Source organism: Ambystoma mexicanum, chromosome 2p, assembly GCF_040938575.1.
Source record: "Ambystoma mexicanum isolate Mex_15411 chromosome 2p, UKY_AmexF1_1, whole genome shotgun sequence".
Taxonomy (NCBI): Eukaryota; Metazoa; Chordata; class Amphibia; order Caudata; family Ambystomatidae; genus Ambystoma; species Ambystoma mexicanum.
The window spans coordinates 991,179,356-991,204,294 of record NC_090923.1 but is presented as its reverse complement, the minus strand read 5'-3'; the positions used below and the strand labels follow the sequence as shown (position 1 = coordinate 991,204,294).

At 40.9% G+C, this 24,939-nt stretch overlaps 1 protein-coding gene across 1 annotated transcript in view; it reads left to right on the top strand.

Moving 5' to 3' along the window:
• The window catches only part of SART1 (spliceosome associated factor 1, recruiter of U4/U6.U5 tri-snRNP), a 1,237,846-nt gene that overhangs the window by 77,817 nt on the left and 1,135,090 nt on the right, over window positions 1-24,939 (top strand). The window contains exon 2 of the mRNA XM_069644803.1: window positions 19,199-19,253. Within this exon, the coding sequence (XP_069500904.1) occupies window positions 19,199-19,253 (55 nt within the window). The remainder of the gene's footprint in view (window positions 1-19,198; window positions 19,254-24,939) is intronic.

Here is a 24,939-nt window from a genome sequence, read left to right as displayed (position 1 = left end):
TGTTTTGATAACATTCCAGTTTGGGCCGGAAAAACCTTTTTTGCGACGCTCCAAACACTCGCCACATCTTGTGTGGGGCGGAAATATGGCCAAACTGGTGGAACCATTCTCGAAGGGCTGCATTTCAGCCCACGACTTTGAGTTGTATTACTTGGTGTCCCAGGCACAATTTGCTAAAGACTGGTTTGATCCCAATGACACAGCCACACACATCCCTATAGATAAATGCGCTGCTTCCCCCGCTGATGTAAGATCCGTAATTTTTTACCCTAAACATAAAGACTCTTGCGAATTTTACCCTACAAGCACCACAACAAATGCGTGGTTCAGAATATGAGGATCGGATTGACAACCCCATATGATCTGGAAATTCTACTATGGAACTTCCCCAGCATTGCACTCAAGTTTGACAAGGCCCTTCAGATGTCAAGGGACTCAAAATGAACAATTCAAGATGTGTGATATGTTCCCAGGAGGCACGTATTGTGAACTGGGGGACTTTGTTGAAACGGTGGGAGGTGGCCAGCTCAAACGTTTTCAATACCCCCAAATGAAGGCTGCATTTGCTTCTAAATGGCCAATGTTCCCCTTGGAGCCCCCTACCCACAAATGTATAAGAGCCATGACACCAGTTGGAGGACAAAAGAAGGGGGTCTCAATGTTATACACCCTGGTTCAGTCGCATTCTGGGTCATGTAACACCATTAAGGAGGTGTGGGAACGAGACTTGGCCATTGAATTAAATGAAACTCTGTGGCTTCGATGTTGTCAGCTCACTATAACTGTATCCATGAACTTGGGATTGCGACTGATTCGATTTAAAATACTGAATCAACTCCATTATACCCCGGCTAGGTTGGCTAAATTTGTGGGTGGCTGCACGGGAAAATGTCTAAAATGTGACTCGCCGAATGCAAATGCATACCATATGTATTTGGCATGCCCCCTAGTGACAAGATTTTGGGAGAGGTTGCAGACATCCTTGAGGAAATCGCGACAATCCCTGCATCCCCCTCACCATTGTAATACTTGTTTGGGGACATTGGTAAGGTGGCAGAGACCACAAGGTGACTGTTTAATATTGCATCTGTTATCGCAAAACGTTGTATTTTAAGTGCTGGAAGTCAGCTGGTGTACGCAGTAGGGAAGACTTCCTTAAGGACCTTTCAATGGTAAATGAATGTGAGGAACAATTCGTATTGACTGTTTCGCCAACCTGTCGACCTAAAGACATTTGGACCCCGTTCCGATCTATGTAATCTATCGGATGATACTACGCTATCGACATCACCCTAACCTGTTATGTCAACCGTGAAATATGCAAATGTACATCACAATTGTATTTGGTGAACTGATGCGTTGTCTCTTGTTGTGGCTCTGCTCTGATGTAACTCTCTGAAAATAAAAGTCAAACAAAAAAAATGTAGTATAGTAAAAAATCAATACAATCTGGTAACTATGCACATTTTAGTAAGGCACATTTTAAATAAATACACACTGAAAGCACAAATAAGTTCATGAAGTTACTTTTTGTATACCCTACCATAATTGGATCGAGATATCATAGATATACTTATTTATGCAAACCATAGTCCTACATAACAACAAACACAGCTAATTCATCATCCAGGACTCACCTGAGGCAGAGGGTGCATGAATTGAGTTGGAATTGCATTTGGAAGCAATTTATGAAAAATTCTGTGTCGACGCTTTTTTGTGTACTTTGTTCGTACATATCGTCTGTAAAGTGGAGGCTACAGATGCGGAATCGATTGGCCCTTACGCCCTTCAAGACCTTCTGTGCTCTACTTTCAATCTCGTCCACCGGAAAACCACAATATTTAACACATCTTCTTACATCAATATCCTTCGGGAATGTATGCAGGACTGTGCCCAGACTTTTGGCATAGTTCCTAGAAGGGCAACCGAAAACCATAGAAGTAGGCTTTCTTAAAGTCTATAAGAGCGGTATAAAAAATAAAAAAATGGTACTCTATGCATGTGATTGATGGAATTATATCACAGATTTCTATGCAAAATTTCTTTTAGTCAAAGAAGGAAAACCTGTGTAACCTAGTCGAATGAACATGGCGATAGCTTTCTTACAGAATTGATTGGTATACCGCAAATCGTAACGTGCTACTCATCCTTTGAATGTACTTGTATGCATCAAAAGGAAACGTGCTTACAGACATGGGCCACAAAAGATGCCATTCTATTACAATGGACCTTGATGCAATGTGCTATTTATCGAGATCACAAAACTCAATGGTGAAGTCATTGAGATAAATGAACATTACAATACTGGGTACATTTAGTGGAAATAGATAGAAAACTTGGAGATCGGAAATCGATGAGTATAGACAAGTAAATAGGTAACCTACCCTTACCTGGACGAACAAACAAGCTGATTCAGCAAGCAGGAGAGCAAGTAGCCGGGGAACAGATAGAGATCCCCTGCAGAACTCAGATGTTCTCCTGTAAAATGTCAAGGTGTTCATAAAGGATTAGAAAAGTGGGTGTGAATGTGATGTGTTTCTGGCATGGTCTTGAAGCGGGGGGGGGGGCTAGACTGGTCTTGGGATTCCATGAGAAAAATGGTCATCATGCAGAAAAAGCCTTTTGAAGTGTACATGGTTTTGGGCACCTTGGCCGTCCCCATCCTCCCAGCCCTCTTGCGAGTGCATGGCCACAGGAGCGAACTGCCATTGATACAGGAGGGGAGATGGATGGGCATGAGGTGAGCACTGCAAAAGGGAGACACTTATGTGGATTGCAGTGGGGGGGGGGTCTTGAAGAGGGGAGCCTGGAGACACTGGGTCTGTGGAGAGTGTGGGAACAATGGTCACCGTTGTTGGGAAGGAGACGATCCTTGCCCCCCAAATCCCTTGCGTCACTCTAGAAGCATACTGTATGTAATACACAAGGGGGGAGGCCTAGCCACCCCCGCTGCATTCTGTTGCACCACAGCCCATAGAAAATAACCCATACTTTATAGCCCCCTTTTCACCTTAATAAACCATTTTGTATTAGGCACAACTCCATCTTTTCTACCAGGCCCGAAAATCCATCTCTCTGTAGAAATGCACCTCTCCCACCCCCAGCGCTTTGCAGAGCCAGCCCACATCATCTCCTTCTCCCTTGCCAGCTCTGGGCAAGCCCTGTTCTCAAGGAAGCCACAACAAAAACGGATTCCCCCCCCCCTCTATGTCCAAAGATTACGGATATTGGTACTTCACAAAATATCACCTAACAATCATTTTAGAGATCACCGCCATGAAACATCACATAATTCATGTGTTTTCCTAAATACAATTACATTTTATTCAGACACATAATGTTATTTTCCAGCACATCAAGTGTGATTTCAATTAACAATCATTAAAAAAAGTTCACTTACAAAACATACTCTTGATCAAATATTACAGGTTAAACACAAGGGATAAAAAAAAACATTTAATGGGGCAGGGATAGAAAAAATGTGATGACCATGTAATATCTGACTCCTATCAAGAACTTCCAAGTGTTTCTGAAAGGAGATACAAGAAAATTGATAAAGCTGTTAGGCACTCTTTGGTGCTGACCTGACACTTTTGTCAGCAAGCATTTGAACATTAAATCAAAATATTATTCAACACCCATAATTCTATAAGACACTAAACTTCAATTTTAGTTTAGACACGAGAACAAAAAACCGAAACCTGAAAGTTTGTTATGGTCTTTTTTAGATGGTCGACATGTTTCGGCCAATTTCCCAATAAGACACTATCTCTAGTATCTTTTTGATGTTCTGCTGGCCGCGTTCAGGACAAGGACATTTCTTTAGTTATTGTTTTAATCCTCTATACCCCCATGGTATACAATGGAACATACTACATCAAAACAGAGAAAAATTAATGATTCATGGTGGGACTTGGTGTTAACAAATTCCAACAATTCACAGAATATATATTTTTATATTATACTCTTGGCCCCACAGAACCTAATTTGGGGCCATTCATGTACCAAATAAAAAATTCTGCATACCAAATATTGTGGACAGGAAGATTTGTTTATTAAAAAGAGATTCTGCCGTCATCAATCAAGCACTCTCTGTATGCTTAACTAGAGACTAAATCCTGATTTTATTTTTTTTGTCTTTGAATCAGTTAAATTTAACTCTAGCTCTATTTGCACCATTTTAAAGCCAGTTTTTTATTCATCATTTACCTTTTCAACTGCTTATAGAAGCGCTCCATTTAATTTCGAGATGTTTTCCTTCCAAACGATTTCCAAAGGATGTAGGTGCGTGGTATTTTCGTAATGGCTTGCACAAACTTGGACCACTGCAAGAAATGTGAGTGTGTATGTGTTGTATGCATTGGTCATACCACAAAGCATATATTCCTCACGATGTATCATTCACACCGCCACTTTTAGGAATTGAAACGTCTTGTTTTCAAAAAAACACAATTTCACCCCCATAAACTACGTCTAAATTGGAGGATTCAAACCTCCATTATTTGGAACAATCTGATCATCTAGATCAGCAGTGAAATTGGTCTTTACATATCTGATGTCCTACGTATGTGCAAATAAGACACCACGTGTGCGGACTTACTTCAAAGCACAGGTCCTGCGAGTCGGCAGATGGTTTGTGGATTTCAATATGGTTTCACTGCATGCAATTCTGCTGTTATTTCGAAATCGCTGGTTTCCTCTTAGCATGTGCTCGATTTTTCCGCTGCAAGAAGAGCGGCACGTTATTATAGCAGAATCCTATGTTGTCGGTTGTTTCTCTTCTAAACTATCTAATGCCGACCTCGTAGGAGGAAAACATTCAATCAGAATGACTTGAAAAAATAGACAATAAGCCGTGGTCAAAATAATATATATATATACACTCGGGCTATATAAACGTGCACTATGTCTTGTATCACGCTGTATGTGAGAAACCGAAGTTACCCTTCTTAAAATGTGCTTACCATGTTATTTTGCAAGAGGTCTGCCTCTCACGTTAATGCCTTTCTACGGAGCTCAGGTTCTGGTTGCCAAAAGAACCTCATACAAAGTCTCTTTATACATACTATTCATCATGTGATGATTTGATTTTACACGCAATTACCACAGCCATTTCCGATGTTCTACAGGTATACTGAGCGGCCATCTTTAAGCGGCTGTGTCTATTGACGTTGTATTACACTCCTGTTTTCATAATTTTCATACGCACTCGACCACATTTTCAACTAATGCGAACTGACAAAAATGTCTACTTGTCATGGAGGGACCTCCTAGCTTGCCGTTAACATTATAGCCTTATATATTATCAATATTAGAAAAGGCACAAAAATGGAGGACTATCTAAAAAAAAATCTTGATGATGCCGACTCCCTCTGCATCGGGATGCAGCATGAAATACTGCTAAAGCAGTATTTTCTAGATTAGTAATCCCCAAACGGCGTAACATAAGCAACAGCTCAATAAAGATACATTTTTTAAACTATCTCTTTGGTGAACATCCACAGACGCAGTGGGATTTTAGGAGACATATTAACTCGATCCCCACGTACCAAAACACTTTACTAATTCCAAACATTAGACCCAACCCGGCTGTAAATAGATGGAGACAGGCTTACAAATGAGCTCATAGATGATAGAGACCAGCAAAAAATCCAGAAAAATTGTTAAACAATGAAAAAACAGAAAAGATGAATGAAAATATGTTTAAAAGGTATATCCTGTTTTAAACAAATCAGATAAATATTCCACTCAATTGTGGAATTTAATACATTTTTCACTGTATTTAGCTTGTAAATCCAACGTTCACTTTTAGATAGTAAAAGTTGTTACTGCCCCTGTCTGTGGATTTTATGACATCAATAACGCACCAAAACATATCTGTATGTTTGTGTTGATGTGCCGTAAAATGAGCAACTAGTGGTTGATTTTCGACCTTGTTTCTCAGACAAGACCGATGTTCACAAATCCTCTTTGATTTGAAGTTTTGTCTTCCCTATATAGATCAAATTACAGCGGCATTTTTTTACCGTAGATTACCCATGTTGTGGTACATGTGCAGTGGTTGAAGTGTACGAAAAGAAGTAGTGGAACTATGTTCCCTGCTGGCCTTCACCCACTCCCCACAAACCCCATCACCACGTCCCCTCACACACACAATACACCCACCCAAACACTTGCACCTGCTGTTTAAGGGAACGTTCAGTGCAGTGCACTAAAAGTGCAAGTTTCAACTTCTTCCTACACTTTTATTTTAAAACGAAACCATTCCGGAATGGTTTTTTAAAAATATAAGTATAGGAGCTGTAAAAGGTAATTTGAAAAAGTAGAGGAGCACCGGTCCCGACAGCACCCGCTCACTTCGACCACTGTACATGTGGTGAAATTTCATAGTTTCCACTCTTTCCCTTGCAGTTCAGTTGTCTTGATGTTCTTGGTTAAGGAACACACAGAGCATTGAACACATTTTAAGTGGCCAATGACTGGGGGAAGGTCCCATAGTGTTCCTTGTATTTGGACAGCCGGATTTCTTATGGGGTAGGTGTGTACCAACATGTCTCTAGATGTAAAAGATGGGCAATCTTATCACAATGTAATATTGTGCATTTCACAAGTGTAGTTGCATACATTAAACATCTGCAGTGGTTGGAATACATTTCTGAAACCAATTTTCTAAAGCTGTTGCAGAGCATATTTATGGAGGTTAAGCTGTCGCTGTTAAAAATAAAAGCGCGCGCGAGAAAAGCACACATGGATTCCATTCTATGTCTGGGCATCAGTCCTGTTAAATTAGACCCTGTAAATACAAGGGCTCGCCTGTTGCAATCAATTAACTTTATAAAAACAAAGGCAGCTATGGCAAAGTGGCTGAGACTCAAATGGTCGGTTTTAACAGCAACAGCAAAAGTGCGTGCCTAGGTAGGTCATCTCTAATGGATGAAATGCTATTCCTCCATATGTGATGCAACAATTAGAATTTGATAATGTACTAATAATGCTTGCATGTATGGGCAAACTTAAAGGGAACATTATAATATTACCACCCATGGCAAGGCAGTGCAAATATGCAAAAAAGCAGCAATATAAATAAATGTGCAAAATACATTCAAGCAGCAATAATTTACATAGCAGCGAAAATAAAGTGCATAGTGCTCTCCGTCCATGCATGCTACTCGGGAAATGATGTAAAACTCATTAAACTATTGTCCATATGTGGCACTAAATGCCCACATAATATTAAATGGATGGGGAGATATCCGTATAGATCATTTCTCACAAAGCTTGCATGGGACGTTTATTAACGTGCATGGTCCGTGCAAATATTGCTCTCCTCTAAAGTTAGTAATATTTCAATTTATAAAATGCCTAATATATATATTCATGTTTGTTAACTGCAAGCCTAGCTTCATACATAGTTAGAATCAATGGTAAAAATACAATTTTAAAATGCCTGTATACAAAAACACTATGTGCATAATATAAGATATGGTAGAAAAAGCATTGTAAAACTAGAGCAAAAGTCTGTGTTCAAAGGGCTACTTGTAATAAGACCCAAAACCTAGACAAACTTAACATAATCCAATAGATTTAAAAAAAACACCCAATCTAAAAAAGACTCAATCTAAAAAAGAAGGAAAGAAAGAAGCAACTGGAACCATGATTTAATATACGTTGATAACTAATCGAAGGTAAAATGAGCAAGTAATCAAAAAGTGCTTGAGAGCTAAACCATAAAAAGCACCACAGCATTATATGATAACATTATATAACAAAAATTAACGAAATATTCTAAAGGTGGGGTTCTCTTGGATGAGCTAGATAATGCGATCTTGTACAAAAAATTCGGAAGGGTAATCTGCAAATGACCTCATGTGCCGAGGAACGTATATAACTCCTCATCGAGGTTATGTCCCCTGTTTTTTTTGTCTTGAGGTCTAAAATGCATTTAGTTTCCAATTGTCTTAGTGTTAATTCACGATTGCCCCCTCCAAGTGGTTTAGTCACTGTATGTATTCCAAAAAAGGAAAAGCCCTCTAGTTTACCACCATGTTTGTTCTTAAAATGGAGGGCCATTGGGTAAGTCTGATCGGCATTCTTGATTGCCTTGATGTGCTGTAGCACCCTCAATTTCAGTTTTCCTTTGGTGCTTCCGACGTACCACTTGTTGCATGGGCAGTTTAACACGTATACCACACATCAGTTTCACAAGTAATCCTAGATGGAAATGTTCTCTCCCAAAATAGGATGTAAATAGCAATTAGTGTTGACAGCATAGGTACATGCTTTGCATTTAGAACATTTTTGGAAACCCGGTCTTTTGATGTTCATCCAACTGGCCCCTGATTGATCATAAAGGGGACTCCTGAAACTGGGTACAAGGGTATCTCAATGAGGACGATCTACAAAATGTGATGTTTGCTTTGTATGCCAGTGTCTCACCAAGATGTTCGTCTAACTTTAGAACGTGCCAATGTTTCTGTATTACCTGGCGAATGTTCTGGGCATCATTACCGTAGGTCAGGATCAGACGTGTATCTGCATTGTCTAGAGGTTTAGCTTGGTGAGCATTGGAAACCAATAGCAGAGAGCGATCCATGTCCCTTTTTAAGAACGCTCTTTCCAGTATTTTGATCGGATAGCCACGATTTTTGAACCTGTGAGCCATCAAGGCACATTCTCTGTCAAAAGTATTGATGTTGGAGCAGTTTCTACGAATGCGGATAAATTCCCCATAGGGGATACTCCACTTCAGGGCTGTGGGATGGCTGCTCTTCGCATGCAATGGAATGTTGGAGCTGGTGGGCTTCCTATATAGGCTGCTGGTAAGTTCGCCGTTGGCCACAGAGAATGCAATATCCAGAAATATAATGTCCGTCTTACTGTGACTCTCAGTAAATTGTAGGTTGAGCTCATTGGTATTCAATACACTAACGAAGTCTAGCCATTCCTGGTCGGTGCCATCCCAGATCACAAACAGATTGTCAATGTAGCATAGCCACAGTGCTATTGTATCTGTGTGTTTGATATTTCTGGGATGCCAAACTTCTCCCACCAGCCCATTCTCAAATTCACATATGATGGAGCAAACATAGTGCCCATAGCAGTGCCTTGGAGCTGGATGAAAAATTCTTTGTCAAAGAGAAAACAGTTATTAGTTAAACACAGTTGGATCATATCTAGTATCATGTGGCCATGTTGCAGGTAATTCATGGACCTGGTGTACAAAAAGTGCTCACATGCTTTAAGGCCATCAGAGTGTCGGATAGATGTATAGAGAAAGACCACAACTAATGTTGTTAGTAAGTAAGACGATTCCCATGGTATACCTTCTATCCTGCTCAGGAAATCTTTTGTGTCCCTCAAATAGGAGGGTAGAGTAGTAACGAAAGTAACCAATGTTTCATCCACAAACCGTGAAAGATTTTCCAACGGTGCCCCACAAAGTGTAACTATCGATCTACCTGGGGGCTTAGTCAAGCTCTTGTGGACTTTGGGCAGAAAGTAAATGGTTGGAATAGTAGGGAATTTAGGTTGTAGAAATGTACAAATGTCTTCGTCTAACAAATCTCTCTCCTTCCAAGAACGTAAAAGGTTAGATAATAAAAGGCTCATGGCTTGTGAAGGATCATCCTGTAGTTGAGCGTAGCAATTCTTGCCCATAAGTTGTCTGTGGGCCTCCTTAACATAGTCATGCCGATTCATAATGACGATGTTGGTCCCCTTGTCTGACGGTTTGATTATGTACTCCGTCATTGTACCTAGTTGTTTACTGTACGTTGTTGTGCTGGGGTTAAATTTGTTCTCCATGGGGCCCATTTTTTCCGGAACTTTTTGAGATCATTAATAACCAGGTCCTGAAAAGCCTCAACATGGCCTCCCGGATTAAACATAGGGTTGAATCGGGATTTAACTTTTAATGCTGTTTTCCCTGGCCAGCTGGTATCAACGTTCATTGGTTCAAGTTCTTGATCTATTATAATTGTAAGGTCTGCATTTTCAAGTTCCAAATCTTCAAGATTATGTAGGGTGAGAGTATCCTGAATCGAGATGTCTGTATGTCCTGGGTGGCAGGGCTTAGGTTTTGGCGGGTACATGGCAAAGAATTTCTTTAGTCTGATTTTGCGCATTAATTTATCGAAATCTATGCGGGTTTCAGCATAGTTGTAAACAGATGTGGGACAAAAGTTCAACCCCAGTTTTAAAACCTGTTTTTCTGCCGGGGTCAGCACATGGGTGGAGAGGTTAACTATGGACATGTCTAATGGTGCAGGAGTGGTTAGATTCATTTTTGTTCCAGAGCGTGTTGAGCGCTCCGGTTTTTCCACATTTGCTGTGGATGCAGCGCCTTCCCCCCCCTTGCTTTTTTCTTCCTCTTTGGCCCGATGCTTTGCCTCGTCCTCTGCCTCTTGTTTTTTTGCCATTGTTTAGTCTGCCTTCCATGCCCAACAGCCTCATCTCTTCTAAAAAAATGTTTTCTGGGGGGTTGTTCACACTCTCTTTCAGTTGTGTCAGCATCCGAAGATGAAAATTCTGTGGAACTTACATTCGTGGAAGTAGAAGGCTGAGTAGGGAGTTTTTGTCTTAGTGTATCAAAGCGTTTTGCAAAAGTCAGTACTCTCCCTTGTTCGTAATCATTTTTGTCACAAATGAATTTCCTCTGCTTGCGTAGTTTGATATCTTCCTCAAACGTTTTGTATCCCTTTTCCATGTTGATACGCAAGTTTTTACCCTCTTCACTTGCTTCTAAGTTTTGCAGTTGTTCCTCAACTTCCTGTATTTTGTCCAGTATTTTATGTCTATCCATCCTGGCATATTTGATCAAAATGTTAAGGAAGTTGACAGAGCAAGTATTCCTGGATTCACCCCATTCTTGTAGCATGGCAGGGTCTTGGTCTTCGAACGAGGGTGTGGTGAGAATACGTAGACCTCTAGGGATACGTCACACATCGATATAGTTCTGAAGAGAGAATTCCTCCCACCATTTACTAATCTCTCTTTTTTTGTAGTTTCTCCAGCTCTCTTAGAAGTTTCACTTCATTATTGGGCTGTGCCTCGGATGTTTGTTCCTTAGGTGTGCCCACATTGGGTGTGGGTTGCTTCTCACAGAAGTGATGCAGCTTGTGTTTTGTGAAGGAGGTTTTCCATATATATATATATTTGCAAGCTATCACGAAAATACCCACCTTCATCCTTCGGAAATCATTTGGAAGGAACGCATCTCGGGCGTCTGAAATTAAATTGAGTGCTTCTGTAAGAAGTTGAAAAGATAAATGATAAAAAAAAAAATGGCTTTAAAATGGTGCAAATAGAGCTTGAGTTAGATCTAATTGATTCAAAGACTTTTTTAAAAATCAGGATTTAGTCTCTAGTTAAGCATACAGAGAGTGCTTAACTGATAACGGCAGAATCTCTTTTTAATAATTAAGTCCTCCTGTCCTCAATTTTTGGTATGCAGAATTTTTTATTTGGTACATGAATGGCCCCAAATTAGGTTCTGTGGGGCCAAGAGTATAATATAAAAATATATTCTGTGAATTGTTGGAATTTGGTAACACCAAGTCCCACCATGAATCATTATGTTCCATTGCATAGCATAGGAGTATAGAAGATTAACACAATAACTAAAGAAATGTCGTTGTACTGAAGGCGGCCAGCAGAATAACATCAAAAAGATACTAGAGATAGTGTCTTATTGGGAAAGTGGCCGACTATCTAAAAAGACAATAATAAACTTTCAGGTTTGGGTTTTTTGTTCTTGTGTCTAAACTAAAATTGAAGTTGTCTTATAATTATGGGTGTTGAATAATATTTTGATATAAGTGACAAAAGTGTCAGGTCAGCGCCAAAGAGTGTCTAATAGCTTTATCAATGTTCTTGTATCTCCTTTCAGAAACACTTAGAAGTTCTTGATAGGAGTCAGATATCCTTACATAGTCGTCCCAGATTTTCTATCCCTGCCCCATTCAATGGTTTTTTTATCCCCCTTGTTGTGTTTAACCTGTAATATTTGATCAAGAGTATATTTTGTAAGTGAACGTTTTTTAATGATTGTTAATTGACATTACACTTGCTGTGCTGGAAAATAACATTTTTATGTGTCTGAATAAAATGTAATTGTATTTAGGAAAACGCATGAGTTATGTGATGTTTCATGGCGGTGATCTCTAAAATGATTGTTGGGTGATATTTTGTGAATTACCAATAGCCGTAATTTTTGGACAGAGGGGGGGACATCGGTTTTTGTTGTTGCTTTGAAGTTTTCCCGTTTAAAAACTGATCCCCCGTAATGCAAAAATCAGGGTTAATACCCAATTTATATTTCTCATGGAAGCCAGCCATGCCTTGTTAGAATCCCGTAGTATCATTTCCAAAAGAATGTGCTCTGCGAAGAGAGTCAGAGTGCCCATTCATCGCCACTAAACTGCCCGTGCCCTCTCAACCCCCACCCTGGCCACAGGTGCGAACTGCCATTGATACTGGAGGGGGATGGATGGGCATGAGGCGAGCGCAAAAGGCCCGGAACACAGCTGAAGGAGACACACTTATGTGGATTGCCGGGGCAGGGTCTTGAAGAGGGGAGCCTCGAGACACTGGGGAGGCCATGAGAAATTTGGTCACCGTGCAGAAGAACCCTTTTGAAGTGTACATGGTGTTTGGCACCTTGGCCGTTCACACCCACCTAGTACCAGAGTGGGGTTTAATTGAGAGGGGATGATTTATTGCGGACGAGGTGAGTGTAAAAGGGTCCAACCATACTTTTATGTCCCTCGTAAACGAGTGAGCGTGTTCTTGATTCACTGAAAAATTGAAAAAATATTTGTACATGCTCATTTGTATTGTATTTAGTTTGGTGATGTAGATAAAAAAGAAAAACTACAAATTGTACACTTGGGGTTGCAGCACACTGTGTGAAAATCCCCTGTACTGTACAAAGTCACTGGGGAATTTAAGCGAATGGCTCCGACGACACAGGCGGGTATTGCTCATTGAACGTGGAATCCAAGCCTCCCATAAGGGCGCCATGTAAATGAATGGTAGGACACCAGCCTGTACCACCTGTGGAAGAGAAACATGCATACTGTAATTAAATGAACCTGATAAGTGTACAAACCTTTCTTGAAAATACACCCTGTATTCTATGGCATAGTTGCAAGTACAAGTTACTTCATGGATAAATGAACTTGGGCTTTGATGTCTCAAATATTACAAAAGTGAACACCCATTCAACCCATAACGTTTGTGGGCACAGAGAAATATTTTAGTTGGGTGTGAAAGACACGTAAAATGAACTCTGATTTCCAGAAAGCGCGAGAAATGTATTAAATTTGCAGACTACATTGATTTGTCAGTGATTGATCAAAGTTTCGACAATATAGGAGACAAATATGAAATGTTAGTCGCTGCAGTGTTCAAAATGACATCACATGTAGAGTTCAATTACTTGTTACTTGGATTGCAATGGCGAACTGTTGCGCAAAGTTCGTGCATAAGCACCATCATAATCCTTAACACGGACCTTGTGAGGCAGGCGTCCTTGAAGTCATGTAGCTCGGTAATGCATAGTGGTTATTTCTCCTTCAGATATGTAGGCCAAGCATCCAGAGTTTTCTCGGCAGCAGCAGTTCTCCACCTCAGTTGGCATGGCCTTGCAGCGATTGCAGGTAAACCAGGTGGAAACGTCTTCCATGCGGCTAGGCTCAGCATGATCCGGTGATTCATCTTCAGAAATATCGTTCGATTTTCCCCATTGTTACCGCATCTTTCTCTTTGAATTACTTCCTCAGCGGAATACTCTGGCTCGTACTGGTAGGGCTGTATTGTTGCCATTATACAACAACATTTTTAAATGAAACGCAGGTAACAATTGGAATCAGTAGTAATGCTAGTGTAAGTATCTGTTCGAAGGGGCTTCGTGCAATGAAGATGGCTGAACAGAGCAGAAACGACTTGCAGGCGATCCAAAAAAAGACAGTGAAATGATTGAAAAAGCAACTCTGTTGTCTCATGAGAAGGGGTCTGTTTATACTTATTGAGGAAAGAGGCATCCGGCTATTTCCATGGAGACACATTAATAGCTTGCGCACAGAGAACCTTGACAGGAGACGTGCATTGGCGTTGTGAAGTGGTCAGCTTCAGGGGTGGGGGATGATATGATTTAGTGCTGTGAGGGCCATCGAAATTAGGGCGATGCAGCAACAGATAAGATTAGCACAAGATGGTCGCGCCTGACCCGTTGTTTTCGCATGCAAACAACGAAGTCCGTCTGGAAATCAAACCATACCTTAAGAAAAAACTTGGAGGCACCTCCTTCTACCACTTAGCTGCAAAAACTTGGAACAACATCCCAAAAGAAATAAGAAACACAGAAGATCACCTAAAATTCAGGAAATCACTAAAAACCTGGCTCTTCAACACCACTGACCCAAACTGAAAACTGAGAAAAGGACGACTAAACTCGGAAGGACATGGACACAGCCCCTGAAATAACGGGGAAGCTCCCACAGTACTTGGATGGGGTGTCACCGTATAGATTGGAACTCGGGCGACACGCACGGAGACCGTCAACTACCCCACCCGCCCCTTAATTACCACCAGGTACCACAATGTTGGTGAATTGCTAAGACATTGGCAATTAGCACACAACCTGAATTGTCGACATTGGCAGGTGTACTGGCCAGAGGAACATGAAGGGAGGACAGGCGGGGCTATTAGAGAGCCTGATGGAGGCGGGGACAAGAGGAGTAAGGAACCTTGAATCTCAGAGGGGACCCAAATCAGGACAGGCGCATCAGGGAATACTACACAAGCCCAGTGCCTCAATTCAGGATAGAGATGCTAACCAACTAAATACACTAACATTTTCTCCTCTGCATACACCTCTCGCATTCCAAACCAACACAACCAAAACCTACAGCACAACAAACCGCACAAACTTCACTTCACTACACTACTCTGCAACAACAAAACAAAAAACAAACAAAAAAAGACACATAGACTCGCACAACAGTACACAACGACTACCGGCCGCAAACACCCCAGGCCCAGCCAACGAACACACCGGGCTGAGGCTGCCAACAGCACATCACTGCTCTCATGCACTTTTCCCGCTTCCTCCCACTAACCCAACCTCCCCCCATCTTTCAGAGCTGCCCGATCGCCAGGGGACCACTCCGGTGGTGATGGTGCACGGTACAAATGTCCTTTTAACATTAACATGTGTAAAAGTGAGGACAACTAAGGTAAGATGCATAGGTAGGACTTTTTTTTTTAAAAATGTATTTTTTTACGATTGATCAGTATGCTTAAAAACAAATTCCCGAACGCTCAGGACAATAACATTTTTTTAGTGCACTATACCTTTAATTTGCTGTTAAGCAATATGTTTGCATTTTTTGGGTGACTTTAGAAATGGTACTCCTGTAACTCCTGTGGTGGATTTAGCGAGTTCTAGAATTGATTAATTTTCTATTATATGTCCTTACTGTAATGTTATGTTTATGGCAGCACTTTCAAAAACGCTCACATCTGGCAAATCAACATCTACTCCAAATACATTGTCCCTCTAAAATCAACACACGACACCTACGTCCTCGCCCCACTACGTCTAATGCCTTACTAAACTCTTATCTTATATTTGCGCACACATTTAGGACGTTAGACCTGCATATCTACAAAACCTCACGTCTCTTTTTGCCCATAGTTGCCAACATGAGCCATTCCAATCTGTAGGTGCTTATCCAGTCCTGTTTTTTTTTTCTTTGTATTCTGGGACTTGTAGTTCCACTTTTTCTAGTACAAAACCTGGACTACATGACCAGAATGCAAAGAAAAAAACAGGACTGGAAAAACGCCTACAGATTGGAATGAGTCATGTTGGCAACTGTTCATGCCATACGTTTTCATATCTCTTTGCATTCTTTATCTTGCTTTTGGCTACCTGTCCCAGAATGCATTGAGTGTCTCCCACACAATAATTATTAGGCTTTGACTGGGCTCTTCTACTTTACTTCTTAGCATGTAGTAAGTGTCAACATTTCCCTTAGAATGATTGTTAGACTTGCGCTGCCATAGTGTTTCTTCCCCGGGATACATAAATTGCTCATGTCTGACAATGATGGTTACTCGCAATCCTGCGCATGCTTGACAAGAGGAGTTGGGCTTCATTCCACCCAATTGAGCTCTACGGTTTCAGGTTTGCACCCGACTTTCCCAGGTAGGGCACTCTGTACCGCTTGTCTTTATACCTCCCCTTCTGCCTTTCCGTTGTTTGATTCCAGTTTGTGTCAATCTCCTTCGGGCTTAATCTACATTAAATCAGCACGTCTTTAAACGGGAGGTTTTGTTTTCCATTATCGTTGCCTGCTCTGCACCCTTGATCAACTCAGTTGGTATTCTGGTTCTTGCGCAGTGCTTTAAGTGGGGTGAGAAATCGGTGGGTGTGGGCGGCTTAAATGATGGCCGTGGCCTGAAATGTGCTTAGCATGTCGGTGCAAGGTGTGGAAGTCACATTTTTACAAATGTTAATACTCACCAGCACCAATCTGCACGCTAAATCAGCGTAAAACTATAAAATATAGGATATTGTATTCGGTATTTTGAAACCTCAAAAACGAGCAAGTTAGTGCCCAAATCTATCCTCTAAAGCATATGTTTTTTTATCTCTTTTGTGTTTGTTGCACTCCCATAAATCGCAGGCTAGCCCAGCAGTCACAGTGTACCCAAAAAAGATTGGAACGAGCTGAAAGAATATGCATTAAAATGCCCACCATTAGTGTGCGATTGTCTCCCACTTTATGCAGTTGTTTGCAGACTCCACTTCAATCTACCCCCCACTCTCCGCCAGACTTCGAGGAAAGCCACTTAAAAAAAAAAAAAAAAACGTTTCCATGCTGGGTATTGAACCAGAGCCCGGCCGGTGACAAGCCAGTGTCATATCGCACTGTTATTTCGTAGGTGCTGAATTTATTTTGTTTCATTCAGTAGACTGATTGACACACAGCCCGAAATGGTCACTATGCCCAGATTTGGTTGCCCTTCAGCAGGGGTACTGGATCTGTGCAGTGAATCTGAAAGATGACTACCTCAAAGTCCCAATCTGATCCCTCACCCAGGTGTCTGAGTTTCTCTTTAGGGACATTTCCAGTATGAAGTGCTCCAGTTTGGCCTGAATTTTGCACCCAGTGTCAACAAAAATGTCAGGAGTTGGGGCCTCCCTTCGCCTCTAGATTGTCTATGTATACCCCTACTGGCACTGCTGTTCGTTCTGGGGCAAGTCTTCCTTGATGGACTCACAGGACCTGATCTACATAGGTTTTCTCTGGGATATTCTCTAACCCGGATCTTTCTGACTGAAGAACGAATCGTTGTCTGGACACATGCGTTCTTCAAGCTGAAGTGCATTGTGGTTTCAATGTCTATTTGGACTCTGGGCCACTTGTGTCCAGACGGCGTCTCTTGCCAGGCTGAAAGTGTGTACGACTCGGACAGCCCTGAGAGATTAATATACTCCCGTTTTGAGAGATTCATGTACTCCCGATTTCCACCCTCCAAACAAACTAATTCGGACCCCTCGGGAAATAATTCAGGATTTGTCGTCTTCGTGGTTGGATGCACAACAGGCCAGCATTACCTTGGTAACCTACCTCCTGGCCTGAGGAAGCGACCATGAGCCACCTACAGTTGGGTAGGTCTTGGTGTTTATGGCTATTGTAGTGACTTGTGGTAATGTCTTTATATTGCTGAAAAAAATAACTTTTTAAAAAAATAGTTAAGATCATATTTTGCTTCCAGAAATGATTGCTGTTTTTTAAGCCTTTCCACCACCTAACCTCGACATACCGTCATCGTGAACATATCTCAGTGTGCTTGTTTCGTTGCTTTTGAATTGAGAGCTACATTTTGTTACACGTCGGTATTGCAATCTAGTGGTTCTTTGTAGAATTTGAATACAGTTTTGAAAACTTGTGCTTGCTTAATTTGCATCCCGAACAGAACATAAATCATAGATCTAGTTAGTTTCGCAGGTAACTTTTTACAAGGGTGGGGACACCACTTGACACCCTCTCCCTGTCGCCGTAGCCCCACCACCCATCCCCTTGTAATCTATGTCCCTCCCCTTCAATCTAATGTTTTCCCAAACGAAAATGCAGTAGATGTATTTTTTCTTATGTTCTTCAATACGGTATTTTAAAGATAATGTCTGGATGCCGTGAATTGTATTCTGCACGTGTTGTTGGTCATAATTTGCGAATGTAATCTGTGCCTCTCTGCATACTGTGCTGAAATGCATTAAATGTCTTTGCCGTGCTTGAAGTGATGAATTGTATGTTTGTGGTGTTTTCCTCCGTTCATTCCACGTTTTCCCATTGCCACATATTGCTTTCACTCCAGACCTGTGGCGTTGGTATGCTTTCATTTCATACTTTAGAGTTTTGTTACTTTGGTTTGTATTGAAAATGTATAAATATATTGACGAATGCTTGCAGTGTGACTTCATGATTGTTGTGTCGTGTACCAGTTCAAGATGGTGGCTGTGGGTCAGCTGGGGGGGCTAACGGGGGCTATAGCCCCTGGTCTTTTGGTTGTAGCCCCGGATAGAATCTCAGGAGCTACAGTCAAAAGGCTAGCTAGCCCCCAGTCTCAACAGTTCTGACATCAGAGTAGCCCCGGGTCTTTTCCAGACCTAGCAACACCTAGGCGTGGGTGTATTCTAAATCTCAAAAGTCCAAGCCGACCATTTCAAGATGGCATGTTTTGTAGGCCTTTGTGAAACGCAATGCACAAAAATCTTTTTATTCAATATGTTTAACCATTTAAAACGTTGATGAAACTTTGCCACATTTGGCACTAGTGTTACAATCTGGCTAGATCAATTGCTTGCTGAATTTGCGACTTGGAGTAAAAAAAATTCCTGTGTCCTAGAACCTTTACACTATAAGTCACAACCATAACTCTAGACTGTTTAATTCATATATAAGGAGATGGCTGTTAAATTGCTTATCTGGCTGAAGGCAATTTCCTGCATAGATGCTGGCCATTTTGCAGTGGAATTACTTTGGTATTTTGACCATACAACCCATCTTAATCGCCCCCTGCTAATTAACAGTGTAATCTACAATAGGATTGCAGTATCGCTAAATGAGCTTGTTAGATGGGATTGGCAGTGGTGGGATTAATATTTTGTTTTGTCTCATTAAAACAGCTCCTGGGCCAAAATCTGCCTCTGGGGATGCTTCGCTCAGCATTGAGGAAACAAAGTAAGTATAAAACTGGTTTGGATGGTATAGGCCATTTGCCACTTGGTGAGTCATGCTGGTGTATAGTGTGGAAATCAAATTTAACATAGACCCCACACTAGTGCCGTTTCCGGAGTGTTTCTACAACTAGAGAACGTCGCCCTTTTGATTAAACTTGTATTGCAGTGGTTTGGAAAGCGCTTGTGACAATGTTTTTGAACAGTATAAATCCATCCCTGAATGATACTTTCCCTCATTCACAACATTGAAAGTTTCTTGACTTATTTCTTTATAGTTTTTGTATGGCTCATATCGTTGCAGCTCAAGGAACCCGTAATTTGCCAAAGTCAGTAAGAGGATTGAGGTAGAAGTTTAGGAGAAGACTCTTATCAAAGGCAGGAAAATCCTTGTAATATAATGCCCTACCACTGATGCGCAGTGACTTGATCTGTGTGATTCGTCTGGACCCTGTACAAAGAGCCAAGCTTTTTTACATTGTCAAAGGGTGTCCTGTGATTCCAATGGGTATGTCTTGTGCATTATAATTACATCTTTAAACGGGAGCCTTTCTTTAAAGGTTGCTGGGCATTGAATGCATGTCTTATCTTCTCCCAGACTCCAACATCTGTTTGTCTACAGACTTTTGTAGTATATGGTATAGTATATGGATGTTGATGCATGGGGTGCTGGTGGTTTTGTAGCAGTCCAATTTAGGATTATATTTCCTGAACAGATTTGTGTTTTACAGAGCAAAAACTTTATGGAAGTTATATACCACCTCACAGGGGTCCCTTTTATATATTTTTTTTACTACAGTGTTGGTCCGAACCTGGAGTTTTTGCAGAGGGAATCAAAGTTGAGATGAGGTTTCCTATTGCTTTGATTTTATTGTTGCTCAGAAGAGTTGCCTTTTCACTGAAGCCTTTCCTGCCCTCCATGCTATGATACAGAGAGTAGGAGTAGAATATTTAAGAAGAGGCTACTTAACGAAGGAACGCGAGCAATATACGCCTGCTCAAAATATTCTCTGAATGGGTTTCTCCCTGGGTTAGTGTATTTCATGTGTTTACGTTTTTGCATGCCTGTGGTGGAATGCACCTAGTTTCAGATGGTGCGTGATAGGAATGTTTGGCCCAACAAGTGGCAGAACATAATGTGCTCTTTGCTTTCCAGTGTAAAGTGCATATTTTCCAAACCTGAAACATTCTTGGGCGCCAATAGGGAAGCTGTTGAGCTTGATGTGATCTGTACTCTCGCTCCCACCAGCCCCAGGGATGAGTAAAGCCTCCCAGCCATTTCATTTATTAGTAAAATCACAGCTACCATTGAACCCTATGGCCAGAGGGGTCCTATTTAGAAGGAGTCAGTGTACCAGCTGGGTGATGTCAGAGCTACTGTCTACGTGCATGTAGAGGTAAGTAAGGTACATGGCTGGTAAGGCTGGGCATATGCTATGTTGGTGAGTAGGCACCACTTGGTATTCATGCAAACTGCAGTTTTTACTCCCAGTATGTTTTAATTGCTCAAAAGTTGGGGTACAAACCCGAAAGTCTGATGCCTCCGCACAAGGCATTACAAAACTAACAACAATGTGGATCACGTCCAGAACGCCTTTTGGTGCAGGTTGCACAGCCTTTATCTTCAAAGATTCGATGGACATTCAATTCAAGGTATTCAAACCACTTTTTATTTCTTTTATATTAACTTTGTGCAACGTTGTATTGACAGTTACATGAAGAAAAGGGGTAGGATTGCGCTTAACACCATTACTACACTACAACCGTCAATCAAAGTACAGTATTTTAATAAGGTAGATTGAGAAATAGCCAACACGTGTTTCGACACTCAGGTCGTTTTCAAGGCTAGATCACATACATCAGTGACATCACATAGTCAACATGTTCAGTAAATAACAATTATGAAGAGAGTGTAAGTAAAAAACATACCAAGAATCAGGTAAGGATGGTAGTACAGCAGTGGCAGGTCAATGTAGATAAACAAGAAAGAACAAAAGACCATAAAATAAATGAGCAGAAAATCGAGAAAAAGTATATGTAAGGTCATCAGCTTGAAATTCGATTAATGCCTTTGTATCTTCTCTAGGTTAATTGTGAACAGCACCCCGCGGCACAACCCTCATGCAAGTCCAAGTACCAGCCAAAAAGATCCGGTGGTGACCAGAGTTACGATTAGCATCATCAAAATTGGTGATGTTCAGAAGACAGAACGAAAATAGTCACAATAACCAGTGATTGATGACAGGAAAGAAACCACACCTCAAGCGAAACTATATAAATCCAAAGTGGGAAGGTACTAAGTCAGTTAGAAAATTATGGGGAAAAAAGGGAGGGGTTGCTTACCCTTCAGAATAGTAAATTACAGCTCAATGGCGGTATCCTATTCAAGAGAGAACTCGGATTGAAATAAATAGTAAACTTGAGTATATTAAGAGCCAAATAATTGAAGATAAGGCCACTCGCCTATTAAGTTTTAATTAATAGTTCCCATCAGTCCGGGTATATTGTGAATAAGTGAAACAATGTCAAAGGCCACAAATGGCCGGCGTGAAAATATTGCCTAAAAGGGAAACCATAGCAAATCAAGGACTATCGGGGAACTCGGATTGAAAATAAATTGTAAATTTGAATTTATTAAAAACCAGAAAATTGAGGATAAGGCCACTCACCTATTAAGAATTAATTAATAGTTCCCATCAGTCCGGGTAGATTGTGAATAAATGAAACAATGTCAAAGGCCACAAATGGCCGGCGTGAAAATATTGCCTAAAAGGGAAACCATAACAAATCAGGGGCTAAGACATGAGCTTATACAAAAAAGAAGAAAAGCCAAGGTCAAAAGGAAAAGGCTACTTACTCGGCTAATCGAGAGAGAATACTAGTATATCTGGACAGTTCCATTCAACGCTTACTAGAAATGCTCCGTATTAATGGATACCGTCAAGCGCGTCACAGAGCGCTTGTCCAAATACTGGTGGATATCTCGAGTTAATGCTTGGTTAAAGGTCTCAATGACATGCTGTTCAGCATTGGAGATTTAAGAGCTATTGAAACCCTGGTTTCCTTGAATCAAGAGGCCGGGTGTGACACTTCAAATGTTATTCAGGATTTGAAAATTAACCTGCTCAATATGGACCTCAGGGAACTCTAACTTAAATCCAAATTTACGCCACAATTTACTGGTGACAATGTCATTGAGACCTTTTAACCAAGCATTAACTTGAAATATCCACCAGTATTTGGACAAGCGCTCTAAACCCCAATGGAAATCCAATCTTACCAATAATCAAAAAACTGCTCTATGAGATCTTGCCAATGATACTAATATTGTAATTAAGGAGGCAGATAAGGGGGTAAAATTGTCATTTTATACTCCTCAGACTATATTACCATGGGTCTTAAACACCTTGATACCCCCGGTTGTTATCAGATTCTCAAATCTAATCCCACCAAACGTGTTGTATTGGACCTAATTGAATTGATTGATGTCTGGTACTCTAGAGGTTATCTAACTGATGATGAAAAGGACTTCCTACTAATTACTGACCCCACCATACCTACAATGTATTTCTTGCCTAAGATACATAAACCTTATGATGTTCTACCTGAGGTTAGGCCCATTATGAGCAGAATTAATTGGGCTACCGAAGGCTTGTCCAAATACTTGGACGAAGCGCTCAAACCATTTGTAATCCAAATGAATTCCTACATTAGAGACAGTGCCCATATCCTTCAGGACCTCTTTTCCATTACGTGGCATTCAGACTTTATGTTGGCTACTATCGATGTTGTTGCTTTGTATACCAATATCAATCATGACTTGGCATTGCTCACATTAGATTATGTTTTCAGAAACAGCTCGGCATCATTCCTTGAACATGTTTCTATGCTCAAACAATTTCTACAATTTGTTTTAGCTAATAATGTTTTTCTTTTCAATGATCAATATTATCTACAATTTAAGGGGGTGGCCATGGGGGCCGAATTTGCACCCTCTTTGGCCAATCTCTTCATGGCATACTTTGAAGAAACACACATTTTGAACCAAAATCAGTATGTCTCCAATATCGTTACTTGGCGACGGTTTATTGACGATATTTTTCTAATTTGGAGAGGTACTGAAGAGACCTTCAATGACATTCTAACTTTTGCCAACACCAATACATTTGGTATCAATTTCACTAGTAAATGTGATTACAAACAAATTGATTATTTGGACCTACATATCTTTGTAGAGGATCAACAACTCTACACCCGTACTTATAGGAAACCAACTGAGGTGAATTCTATACTAGCAGCACAAAGTAATCATAGGAGAATTACCATCAACAATATTCCTACCGGAGAATTTCACAGGGCTAGACGAAATTGTACTCGTCCCATTGATTTTGACAAAGAATGCAACACTATCAATCAACGCTTTTTGAATAGGGGATACAAAACATCTGTTATCAATGAAGCTTATGCCAAGTTTACTAATGTCACTCAGCCAGACCTCTTGAGTAAGGTGCCAAGACCGAAAGACTCTTCATCACATATTTCTCTGGTCACCCCATTTACGGCTGATTCTTCAATGCTGTATAAAATGGTTGCTAAGCATTGGCACATTCTGAGACTCGACAAGGATCTCGAGCCATATCTCTCATCCAAACCGAAATTCACTTTTTTGAGATCACCTACCATCAAGTCACAGATTAGTCCCTCATTTTTAGATAACAAAATGTCTAACTCCTCTTGGTTACAACAACCTACTGGCTTCCACAAATGTGGTAACTGCAATCAGTGCCCATGGGCTTTTCCTAAATGCCAAACTTTCACTGACAAATTTGGTTCCACAGTTTCGATTAAGGACTTCATTAATTGCAGGACTACCCATGTGGTCTATGCCATCATATGTGTGTGTGGCAAACTCTACATGGGTAGCACTATTCGCCAACTTAGATTCTGCATTAGAGAACACTTGGCCAGTCTCCGAATGTGTGAACCAAAATCGCCTCTAGCAATTCATTGGCAATTGGAACATCAAATGGATTCAACCTCTGATTTACGTTACATTGGATTGTTGAAAGCACAAAAGGGGAAAAGGGGCGGGAATCTCCAGCTTAAACTGCGTCAGATGGAAGCAAAATTGATATGTCTGCTGCGATGGACTACACGTGGACTAAACTCTGATCACGAAATGCATGTTTTTTTGTGAATGTTAGCCCATTTGATCTTTGTGTTTTACTGCCAAACCGTTGAACGGTTTTATGTCTAGTTTATATTTTGATGTCCTCATATCATGAATTTTTGCTACTTATGGTTTTGTGGCCAGTTATCACTGTGGCGCACCCCTGATGCGCGCTCAAGTGCCAGCACCCATTTCTTCCATATTTTCTATCAAACGTGACCGCTCGTACACTATTTTCCTTTAATGCAGGTTTTAGGGGCTGGCTCCCCTGTACTACTGATAAAGTTTTGTGCTTCCAACGACTATTTTTCACCATCTTTTTCTTGGTCAAGTATTTTGACCACATTTTGCATCTTAATATGATATTGGTCTGCTCCCGGCACTTGCCGTCAGTGTTTTCTGTTTGGTGCCGTGTTTACATTTTACGTCATTGCTTGCGACTGTATTCACCAATCTCCTTCTTGATCGTCACTCTGTTGACATCATACGTCACCGCAGCGACGTAACGTGCCAACGTACC